Source organism: Mauremys reevesii, linkage group 15 (assembly GCF_016161935.1).
Source record: "Mauremys reevesii isolate NIE-2019 linkage group 15, ASM1616193v1, whole genome shotgun sequence".
NCBI classification, from domain to species: domain Eukaryota; kingdom Metazoa; phylum Chordata; order Testudines; family Geoemydidae; genus Mauremys; species Mauremys reevesii.
Genome location: NC_052637.1, coordinates 29638897 through 29650773, shown reverse-complemented (window position 1 = coordinate 29650773; position 11877 = coordinate 29638897). Strand labels below are relative to the sequence as shown.

At 48.6% G+C, this 11877-nt stretch overlaps 1 protein-coding gene across 1 annotated transcript; it reads right to left on the bottom strand.

The window, feature by feature from the left end:
• Positions 1–1056: 1056 nt before the first annotated feature.
• Positions 1057–8539, bottom strand: FOXJ1 (forkhead box J1). Its single transcript, XM_039501849.1, has 3 exons — positions 8405–8539; positions 6644–7232; positions 1057–2484 (listed from the first exon to the last, which is right to left on the bottom strand). Exons 2-3 carry the CDS (start codon positions 7175–7177, stop codon positions 1669–1671), a joined length of 1350 nt encoding a protein of 449 aa, XP_039357783.1. The 5' UTR covers positions 7178–7232; positions 8405–8539; the 3' UTR covers positions 1057–1668.
• Positions 8540–11877: the final 3338 nt, after the last annotated feature.

Genomic DNA, 11877 nt, shown 5'->3' with positions numbered 1-11877 from the left:
TAAGAGGCAGTATGGTCACAGGACTGGGAGTGAGACTGTGCTGTTAGGCCTTGGGCAAATCAGTTAATTGATCCCTGCCTTGTTACTCCCATCTGTAAAATGGGGATAATAATACTTACCTTGCAGGGGTGCTGTGAGCATTAACTGGTTAACCTTTGCGCAGCAGGTTGGAGACGGTGAGTGGTCAGACTGATTATTACTTTAGGAGAGGAGCAGAATAAAGGGGACACATTAGGTAAGGCAGAGAAGGGATTCTAAACTCTGCTTTTGTTCATAACTAATGTTTGTTGCACACACAGTCTTTGGCCTCTTACTCCCTGACTGAGCCCCGGATCCAGATTTCATTTTTCGTTAGTCCCATACAAGAACATTCGTTTAAATAAAATACAAAATCACCAAGAGCTGGTGAGCATCCCCCTGCATGGGAAACCCCAGTATGACAATTCCAAAAGAAAGCAACGTTTGATCACAGCTGTCTCACTGAGGGAGAAGGAGGCTTGGTCCTTAATCACCCATCCCTTGATTTGTCTCCTGGATCGTCGCAAAGGCTGTTCAGAGCCTGATGTACAGGCTGATGAAGAGGATGCTTTCGGTTCACAGTTTCTGATCAGAAAATAGAACATTGTTTTGTCAATCATTCAGAAATGTAGCAGGTTCACAGTGACACCATTCTAGGCCTTACAGCAAATACAGTCGCTCATGACTCGAGGCAAGGAGTTCAGGATACAAAAATAAGTAAGAGCACAATCTGGAGAAAGTCAAGTCTCTTCTCCTTCCCTCCTGTCTTCATCCTTTTCTCGGTCCTTAAAGAAATTCATTGCTTCTGATGTAGGAATTTTCCTTTGCATATTTTGTTACAATAAACATTTGACACGCTTCATTTTTAATTTGCAGAACAATTAACATTAGTCTTTATACAGCACAGAAAAAAAACTCATTTCCACTGCCATCCCATCCAAAAGATATTCTACTGATTGTGCTAAAAATATAGGTTTCTTTGAATAGATATATATTTATATATAATAGACTATACAAAAACATCTGAAGAGGCCGACTTGCTGATTTGCATCTGATTTTACAGATCTCGTCTTCTTCCCTAGCCCCAATTCAGGAGGGAGGTTGAACTTATAGAACCCAGAAGGGACTTTTATTTACTTGCTACTTAATTATCTCATGTTATACCTGGGAATATCCCTGGACAGAAAAAAAAATAAGAGAGAGAGAGGGAGAAGAAGGAGAAGGAAATTGCACATCGTCTACAATGTCCAAAGTCATCAGGAAATCTCAGCTCTTGCATGTAACTTAGCAACTGTTCTCCTTTTTTCCTAGAGGGAACATATGCTTCTTCCATTCCCACAAAACATAGGATAATCTACATTTCTTTAAAAAACCAGAGTTCCAAAATAAGTAGTTATTTCTTCTCTTAGGGAAACCCAAGAGGCAGAGACTTCTCCTGATGTGTTGCTTACAGATATATCCAGCCAAATCTTCTGGGTTTCTTCTGGAGTTTCTGTGAATAACCATACTTTGCAGCTGATAAAAGTCAACGTGTATGTCCCCGTTTCTAGAGATCTTGTCCCTTGTAATCTCCAGCAGCAATGGGAGTATCTTGCGAATAGATAAAGTCTACCTGGGTTTGACTTGATCCTTCTAACCATCAGCAGCCTCTTATAAAAAAGATCCCATACTGCTCCAGTCACTCATGTCTGTGGGCAAAGAAGAGTCGTTGAGTTCAAACAACTGGTCCATGTTGACCGAATTTGAGAGATAATCGTTTCTCTCTTCATCCCAGGGATGCTGAAGGAAAGAAGTGGCCATGAAGGTTTCATCGAAGTCTAAGTTGTTCTGGTTGGATTCTGTTAGGACCTGATCTTGCCCAACTGGGCACCATTCCTGTGGACAGTCAATGTGTCTTCCATGCACCGTCAAGTCCACATCTCTGGTTATTGGGCTAATAGGAGGTGTGAGCTCCAGATCCTCAAAAGTGGAGAAGTCACCATTCAAGGTGGTGTCAAAGATAGCTTCCCAGTCAAAGTCACCTTTCAATGAGCCAAGCTCTGTCTGTTCTTCCTGGGTGAGCAAGGGGGAGCTAGAGAGACGAGCTGTCTTGTGCATCCGTTTGGGCAATGGCTGCTTACGTTTATGGCCCATTTTCCCATCCACTGGGTTCCAATTCTGGTCACTCGTGACTTCCTCAAACTCTTTGAGCAGCTGCTGTGACTCCATGTTGACATTCAGGACACTGTCGTTGGACCAAGAGGATGCTGCCTGGTTGGCAGCAGTCCCAGCTTCTTGTTGGACTCTGCTGGTGAAGGCCGGGTGGATCTGCACAGGGGGCATCCTGCGTTTCTTGAAGGCCCCATTCATAAGCCTGTCTGCATACTGAGGGTCGATCTTCCAGAATCCACCTTTTCCTGGCTCGTCCTTCTCTCGCGGCACCTTGATGAAGCACTTGTTCAAGGATAGGTTGTGCCGGATGGAATTCTAAACCCAAAAGAAAACAGCAAGGTTGGACATGTGCAACTTTGTAAATGATCCATTACAAAACATAAACCCCTCCAGTGGGGTGAAGATACAAAAGCCCATCAGGGAGCTTCCAACAATCAGGAGACAGAGAGGGCTGCAACAGGAAAACACATCCCAGGCCAAATCCTGAGTTGTGTGGCAGAGCAGAAACCTCCTTGGCCAGCCGTGCGAGTGCCAAAGGGAAGGCAGCCACCTCCATTCCAAACCGATCCAAAATAGACAGAGCCAAGGGGCCTGATCCAGAGCCCACTAAATTCAACAGGAGTCTTTTCTCTTGAATTTGGATCAGTCCCATGGAAAGGCGGGATGGGGTGTGAGCTGTGCCAGTGTTAGCAACAGTGGGAAATGAATTGGCAAAAATAGCCAAGTGTAGATACCCTACTCCTCAGGTGTCATCACGGCACCCAGATCCCACTTAGGCTTGCATGCTCCCTTCCTCAGAAATGCCCCTCAATGCACAGGCCCACGTGCTGATTAGCTCTACTCTGACTAGGAACCGACTGCACATGGGGTTGGTCTTGGCCATGGACACCTATTTACATTGGATTTGCACCCCCCATTAATTGCTCCCGTTTCGAGCACCGTTGCTGAATTTGTCCGCAAGGCTTAGGAAAGCTTGGTATGAAATCACTGTCTGTATCTTCCTAAACACAAATCAAAACAGCTGCAAAAAAGAAAAGGAACTTTCTGCTTCCCGTCGAGCTGCTCTGAAAAACATGAATGTCTAGAGTGATGTGCATAATCAGAAAGGAAACTCAGTTATTGGGTAAATAACGCTGTGTTACACTATACAAAGCCAAGAGGGTGTAAAGAGATTGGATATGGTGAAGGGCTTTTTTTTTTTTTAAAATGTTGCCTGGATATCTTTATGCTTATTCATCCATAATCTGTATTGCCGGATAGCAAAAACAAAGCTTGAATGCCTGGAGCCCTTACAAACTACAAAAAACCAACACCCCTCCTCCAGGCTGAAACTCCCTGGGCAAGTTGGCTCCTCTCCAAAGCATGCAGCTCCCACAGGAATCTATCCATCTCCCCCTGCGTATGGGTGGCATGACCTTTTGAGTCTGTCTCCACTTACAGGAATTGGGGTAGAGGGATGAGAACACAGCTACGGTGGGAGAATAGGAAAGAAGGGTCGGGGGGGTGGAGGGGGGAATCCAGCAAACATTCCAGACTCCAGGGATTCAGAATTTACTGTTTAATGAAATTTTACAAAGGTCAGAGAATTCCAGGCCAAATTCTCCACCCCCACCCCCAAATTTCATTCAGCCTGGCTTGCCTGCAGTTGATTATTACCCAGCCAGTTAGCATATTTATCATTCCTCCCTGCAACAAGCAAGCTAACCACCTGCATCTTTGCAGAGAGGGATTGAGAATTTTTTTTTAATAAACCCATTTAATTGAAAATATGGTAATTATCCAGAATTCGGAGGAGAAGTCAAAATACTTCCACTTGCCTCCTCTTGTATATTCCCCAGGGCCCAAGAACGCTGACTTGCTAATTCTAGGGGATGTAAACTGACAAGAACGCTTATTTGTGGCTGTTCTTTATCGAGGTGAGTTTCCCTCAATCGCTGGTGTTCGCAGCCTTTGTGACTGTACTCTGCCCTACTCGGCCAGCACTCATACCCTGAGTGTGACCCTGCCGGCTCCAATGGAACTGCTCCCAATTTATGGAGTAAGTGAGAGCAGAACCAGTCACTGCTGCCCTCTCCCATTTGGCGGTACATGGGCCAGCCCGGAATGGAAATTGGGGCGCTATCACAAGCACAAGTTGGGGGTTGGAGATGTCCAGGATTCACCCCAGTGTACAGCGAGTGAGGTTGAATGGGAGGCAGTGGGCACTGGTTGATCTAGGCATGGTCCCATGGCTGCTGCCAGGCTTAGCTAACCTCCACCTGGGTGCAACTCCTTGTTTTGTCAGACTGATTTTGTTTAAACTCAGAACAATTCTGGAGTTAAGTCCTGAGCAGGGCAGGTCTGGTCTCCTTGTTCTCCAAGTTCTTAAAAGGACGGTCGACAGCCAGAAGGAGCTGGCACGTTAACGGGGTAAGCAGGCAGCTGAACCGTGGAAACTGGATTTTGCAGCCTTTTCATCTGTGGTTGGCCAGTGCCCACTGCCATGAGAACCTGGGTTTGATGGGCCTGATTTACTCCTGTGCTGCTGAAGAGCCCAATGTAGGCTCCAACAGACGCTTGAACCTCTCCTATCCTGGGGTTGCCAGAACCAGCTCAGTCTCTAGCGCAGGCGAGGGCAACACTCCACTGGCACCCTGCCTGCCATGGCCAATATGGCCCTTGCAGCAGCCTGGGATTAACCAGGGTGTGGGAACAGCCTGGCCACGCCTCCTCCTACCCATGACGCACCCTTGGAACGCCTCCTGTGCCAGGAGTTCCAGGGAGGGGAGGGCATGGAGCCCGTGTAGGTGGGGAAGTCCTTGTGGTGAATATGTTCCCTAGGGGGCCTAAGGTGGCTTTGTGACCAGAGATGAACCTGGTCCGGTGATTCCCCCCACCAGCTTGGGGAACATCTTCAGGTTAACTCCCAGGCTGCAGCCAGTTTAGGGCAGGGTTCAGTCTTGAAAGGAGTGCAGGGTGTTACTTATCATTATCTTTGTTATGAGGATCTCCAGCAATCTAGGGAAGTTGTTTTTCCTTCGAACAGAAGGCAAAGGAAGCTGGCCCTGGACATGTTTTTCCATTGGCAGAAGGAAGGGAAGACAAAGGAACACTGAGGCTCAGGGCTCTCATCACAGTGATGAAACCTTTCCTTTTCCTCATGCCACAAGCCCCTGAAGGATACGAGGCTCTGTACTGAAAGGGGACACAGCTTTTCCATTGTGCTATACGTTGGAAAGGAACAGTGTTTGCGGCTCTAAACACTGCTGATCAGGGATTTTCTGCATGAAGGTATTAACCCTTCCCCTAGATCTTTTCCTTTGTGGCTGTAGAAATTGCTGGCTCAGAGATCTGATGAATTCACTAATCCACCAGGGGACTGAAGAAACGAGTCCTCAGTTTTAGGGCTGCCAGCTCGTACGTCTGAAGAGAACAAGGAGGTGGTGCTCAGGGATGGAGATGCTCCCAATGGGAGCGCCGTCAAGCGGCAGGGAGGAGTTTCAACCACTTACAGCAGAATTTGTACCTTTCAGTATCATCAAAATGGCAGTGGCCTGTCGCGGGATAATGGCCATCTCACTGCGGCCAATAGCTCGCCTGGTCAAAGCCGCCTTTCAAGGCACTGTTGGGTTTCTAATCTCTGGAATAGGGGAGCCTCCCTGCGGTCTCTGATCCTGATATAGAACTTAAACACCTCAGATACAATCTCCCTTCAGCTCGTTCTCCCTGTTTTCCCATCCTCCCTTTGTCATTGTTCCCCAATCTCATCCCCTCTTCTCCGCTGTCTTTTTCTTTCCCCCTGTCCCTCTCCTCTCTCTTCTGTGCTCTCTCAGCCAAATTCTCTTCTCCATTACACTGGTGCAGCACCGCTGAAGTGTGCTGATGTAACAGAGGAGAATTTGTGCTTTTGTCGCCAGTCTCAGTCTCTGTCCAGCACTGGAGGAGTGACAGATAATGGCTAACTTTTACAAGGGTAAATTCCTGTTTATACTGGGCTATGGTCTCATTTACCGCAGCTTCTGTGTGCTACAGAATGTTCACTCAAGGCAAAAGACCCGGGCAGGAAACACACCAAAAGTCATTCATTGCATCCTGAAGAAAGAAAGAAAAAAAGAAAGAACTGCTGCCATGAGTGCCTTCATGAGAAGGTCTGCTGCCAATGTTAATATTTCAACAGAAGACTCCCACTTCTGCAGAACCATTTAGAATTGGCAGCACAGCTCCTGATGTGCCTTTAAACACATGTGGAATGGATGCTAGATGAACAATGTTGGAACACAGTCTGCATTGCTCTTTCTTGTACTGCTCTGGGCCAATTTGGAGCCGGCGCTCTTGAGGAATACCTGACTTCATCTATTTGCCCAAGTTCTTCTACTGGCACCATTACTGCAGTGTGTGACCAGCTAGGGCAAGTCCACCCCAGCCCCACCAGCACATGCCTATCTTTAGGGACAGATGCAGAGAGGGAGGGATGGTGGCTCTTTGGGATCCCTACCTGCCAGGTGGGGTCAGCGTGTCTGAAGTAGCAGAAGTTGTCCGTAATCCATTTGTAGATGGCCGAAAGGGTGATTTTGGTTTTCTTGCTGGCTTCCATGGCCATGCAGATGAGCGTTGCATAGGAGTAAGGGGGCTTCACATGGGGGTTGGTCTTGTAATCTATGTCTTCCAAGGGCTGGGCCTGCATGCCCATCCCCAGGTGAGTAGTCCTGGAGGTGGAAGATGAAATGGGTTTGCCGGGGGTGTGGGGCATCCCAATGCAAGCTGGGTCAGCAGCCAAGGGGGAGCAAGGAGCAGCAGACCCAGGAATCTTGTGGTAGCCGTGAGGGTCCAAGCTGCTGGGAGAAGAGGAAGACTTGCCCACGTTGGCATTGATGATGGAAAACTCTTGCAGCCACTGTAGGCTGGTCAGGCTGTCATCCAGGTTGGCAGAGTCCCCCATGCTGCTTTCCTGCCCTCTTTCTTCCTCTGACTGCAGGTTCAACCAGCTGTCAGCCATGTCTGGGGAGGCCAGAATGGGCAGGTCCAACATTCAGGAGGTGTGGGGTGAACCGAGGTGGGGGAAGGGAGGGGGGAAAGGGGCAATCCTGCAAGAACAACATGAAAAGATTCAAGATCCCTGACAAACAGGCAACTCACAATAGTCAACAGGTTTTCAACCTGATGCTCACCAAGAGCCTGGCTCCATTTATCCCTGGTGTGCCACTGCAGATGACACCAAAGTCACACCAGGGATGGCTGAGTCTCCATCCAGCCTCCCACACAAGGCAGATGGAGTTCACTTGTGCCATTTACAGCACGCTATCTTCTGAATCACCAGAATCCAAGCAGCTTTGATGCTATTGACACTGTATTAGAATTACCATGGGAGCATTACACCAAACCAGAGACTTGTTCCTCCTTCTGGGTGCTAACACTTTGCTTGGTGGACTTTAATTCCATGGGCGACAAACCAAAATAATAGCCTCCTGCATTTGTCAAAGTGCCCTGAGTATTTCCTAGATTACTAATTTCCATTTCCATTTCCTTTTTTTCCTTTATGCAGGGCCCTGCCATCTTTGAAAACAACAGGTGTATAAAGATAGTTATAGCAACCCAGGGGATTTAGAGGTATAGCATCTATTCATGTTAATGGAAGATGCAGCTAAATCCCTTTGACTGCTTTGGCAGTCATAACTGTGTATTTCTTCCAAAGAGAAATGCAGTCACAATTAGAATACAAATGTTATTTCAGGCCAAAGAGGTGTGTAGCATCTCTTATGTGCCAAGCTAACAGCCAGGTGTAATGGTAAATTCTGCTGGTGTCTTCTTTGGCTAATGTAGCTGTTAAATAACTAAGATAAAATGCTGGAGATTCAAAATTAAAAAAAAAAAAAAAAAGTAACAATCCAGGAACTCCCAGCAAGTGACGATTTGCAACAGATCCACCCTCTCGTTAACACACAAAAGGTGCAAAACTGAGCAAAAATCAGAGGTGTTACTGCCCCAACCCATGAAAATTCTAGAATACTTCTGTGCAGTGGGAAAAAGAAATGCTCTGTCTAAATGCACCTGCAAGTAAAAAACCCCAAACTATGGCGTAGTTACACATTAACTTTCAAAGAAATTCTCTTACTTACGGCCTTGATTAGGTTAGCCGGTATGACACCTTCAGCAGCAGAAAAAACTATCTGCACGTTCCAATGTCCTGGGCTGCAGAAACAAAGCTAAATGCATTTGCCACAAAAACGAGCTCTCTAAATATTTCTGGGGTCCTTACCTGATCCTTATCAAAGTCCCACGGTTTCCAAAGTTCACAGCTCAGCAGGAATGTTCTGGAAAAAAGGGAATTTCTACTTTTCCCCCCTTGGATAAATTATTACCCAAAGCGGTGCCAGAGCTCCTTTATGGCAGAGCTGCAGTGATTTGTAAGCAGCAGAATGACTGTCATTAAGTAGCTGCTCAAAAAGGCTTCGCTGGATGCTATGGAGACGCTCCTCCCCTATAAACAGCTTCCATCCTTGCCATTGGCCCATTGATCTCCATGGAGAGCTCAGTCACTTGCCAGTTTCATCTGCAGTTCTGCCACTTTGCACAAACTTTTTTTCTTTCTTCTTCCCCCTCTTTCCTCTCCCCCTTTCCCTAGTAAGTTGTTGTTGGCGGATCGGAATGTTTAACATCTGGAGGCTAGGGAAGAGCACCCATCTCAAGCCCCAGCTAAGACTGGGCCCGGTTTGATTTCGAAGGGGATGGAGCTGGTATGTGGGGGGTCGCCGGCCATTGATTTACGCGGTAGCAGCAAAAGAGGGGCCAGGTGGGACGACTGCCCTGAGTTTCATTAAGACAAATTAAAGTCCAGTTGAAATAGCTCACAGATGCCTATTATTCATTGGGATGCTAAAGAAACTGTGGCCAAAAACTTGACAACCAGAATGATCGATGCCCTGAAAAGAAGGGAATGGTTTAAACCCTCGGCTCTCCACTCCCTTGGGACAAATTTCGGGATTCCCTCTGCCCAGTTAAACTCCATTTACCAGCCCCTTCTTGCTGCCCAGGGAAGGGGGCTTCTTTCCAATTGCCTACCCTGTCTGCTGCTAGGAGAGGATGAGGAGGGGGAGGCAGCATTCCTGCACAGAGGTCCCCCTCTTCCCGAGGCTCTCTCTTTGCTGTAGGAGGAATTAATAGCAAGCCTTTCATGCTGCTAAGCATTCGGAGGCCCAATTCACCCCTGCGGCAGCCCTGTTGCAGTCAGTGGAGTTGGCATCTGGGAGGAAATGGGCCCCTCTTCCACTTACCTGCCTGGGATCTATGAAGCTGTGACCTCTGTGTGTAACCTGAAGTCATTAGCTCAGGCGGAAAACTGAAAGGGGGTGAGAGGCTGACAGACCCCTCAATCAAAGAGACTGCTGGGTTCTGCCGTGGTTTAATTAAGACGGTTACAGTCACATTCCCCTATAATGACTCCCTGCCCCTCTGCCCCCACAAGCCAGTTATTCTAAGAGTCCTTAATGAAAAATAACTCCCGCTCAAGAGAGAAAAGCAGACTGCCCTCCACAGCACACTCCCCGGGACAGCCAACATGGGTCAGTGGGAGACGCTGCCCGAAGCCCAGCACTGCCCCAGGTTAGCTGGAGCTCTGAGATGGAGTTTAGGATGCAAGGGTTGCTGGCCCTCAGCTCTGCATCTGGGCCCACCCTCCAATGGGACGGCCACATGGCCACACGTGCTCCTGGCAGCCCAAATCCCTGTTAATCAGTCATCTCAGCGCTGCAACTGGGCTGCACCATGGGGGAAGCAAAAGGGATAAACAAAACTCCCCTCCGGCCCCACCCGGTGAAGGACTGGAAGGGGAGGGAAGAGCTGAGACTGTGTAGCCCTGGTTTTCCTTCAGCTCCTGAGCCATGTCAAGGAAGTTCACTGAATTACTGCGGAGATGCAGGCTGGTCAGTGCTGATATTTGCCGGCCACTCCTTGCCACGTGATAGTCATCAGCAGCTTCTGATCTCTTCCTGAAACAGGAGAACAACCACCCCAATACTGTACCACTGGGGTTTGCATAGCGACTGCCATACAACAGCATCATACAGTGCATCCTCGTCAGCCACGTGCCACAGAGTCACACCAGGGATGGATTGGGCTCAACACATTCCTATACAAATGTGACGGCTGCTATCTTGGCTGACGCAGCTAAAAGCATGTGCTGCTGCTCTGCTGGGGCTGTAACAGACTCACACCATCTGCAGATCTGGCACAGAGGGGTCTTGACCCACCCTGCCCACAAGCAAACAGTGCAGGTTGCAATATACCATGCAGGCCATGGGCGGGGGGTTGCCCCTGGGGCACCTAAGGTGCTGCCCCAGTGCGAAAAATAAAGCAGGAAAATCAGGATAACGTAAATTTACTTTCATCCTTTGATTCTCCAAATAAAGTATCCCTGTGGGATAACAGCTCTGGTGCCCCAGGCCTCCAAAGCAGCCTGTGAACAACCTGGGAGCGGCAGCTAAGGAGCATGTTTGAAAGAGCACCTTGCAATAGCCTAAGACCATCCCCTCCATATTCATACCCAGGACTCTGGACCAACCAAAGGGGAGGCGACCCAGCAGAGAATCCAGCCCAGGTTTTCCAGTGAGCACAAGACATGCATTGCTGGGGCGAGGCTTTGGGTGTTATGCCGATGCTCATAGAATCACAGGACTGGAAGGGCCCTCGAGAGGTCATCTTGTCCTGTCCCCGGCACTCATGGCAGGACGAAGTATTATCTAGGCCTTTCCTGACAGGTGTTTGTCTAACCTGCTCTTACAAACTTCCAGTGATGGAGATTCCAACACCTCGTGCGGATGCTCTTAGAACTTTTCTGTTTTCTCCATTCCTGCACTCCCTAAAATTTCCCACCTTTGCACCCGCTGATCCAGCTTTACTAATGCTAGCAAAAGGGGGCGCTCTAGTGTGAACAAAGCACTAGCAGCTGCAGGTGTTCTAACCTCCGTGTCACCTTAGAGCTGCTCTGAGCAGGCAGGGCCGGCTCCAGCGTTTTTGCCGACCCATGTGTCGCAAAAAAAAAAAAAGCCTTGTTCGCAATCGGCAGCAGCTCTACCGCCGCTTCTTCTACAGCTGCAATTCGGCGGCAGGTCCTTTGCTCCAAGAGGGAGTGACGGCCCCGCTGCCAAATTGCCACCGAACGGCCACACGTTCCGCCCCTTTCTTCATTGGCTGCCCCAGGCACCTGCTTGCTATGCTGGTGCCTGGAGCCGGCCCTGCGAGCAGGGTTAGACGAGACAGGGATTAGAACCTGCAGCCCTGTCTACACTAGTGCTCCTACTGGTGGGAAGGTGTGTGTGGGGGGGAAGTGAATGCAGACACAGGCAGGCAGTACAGAAGTGATCAATGAAGCATTACTGAGTCGATTTTGGGAGCTCCCACAAAGCCCCAGTCCTTTCTCGTGGCATCTAGACAGTTACCAAGCACATGGACAGCCAAGGCGCCCTGCTAAACGTTTTCAAGTTCGTACGCAGTTTGGAATGGAGGTTTGTGTGCTTAAGCAAAATCAGACTCTGAGGTTTTAACAATAACCAGCTGAAGTGTCCTGTGCCACCCAGGGAATGTGTCTCTGACAGCAGGGTGGGCAGCACATGGACCAGGAGAGAGCCTGTTGTGAGTGGCTGCTTTGTACTTAATGCAAATCCTACAGAAAATGATTTTCCTTCCTGGCTCCATCAGAGACAACCTGAGAGCTTCACCACAGCAACTGCCTCG

What these genes read in the sequence shown, in the direction of transcription:
- FOXJ1 (XM_039501849.1), bottom strand. Translation starts at nt 7,177, where the DNA reads ATGTTGGACCTGCCCATTCTGGCCTCCCCAGACATGGCTGACAGCTGG. An exon ending in ACGCTGACCCCACCTGGCAG is followed by an intron (nt 2,485 to 6,643) that starts GTAGGGATCCCA and finishes TTTTGGGTTTAG; the next exon opens with AATTCCATCCGGCACAACCT.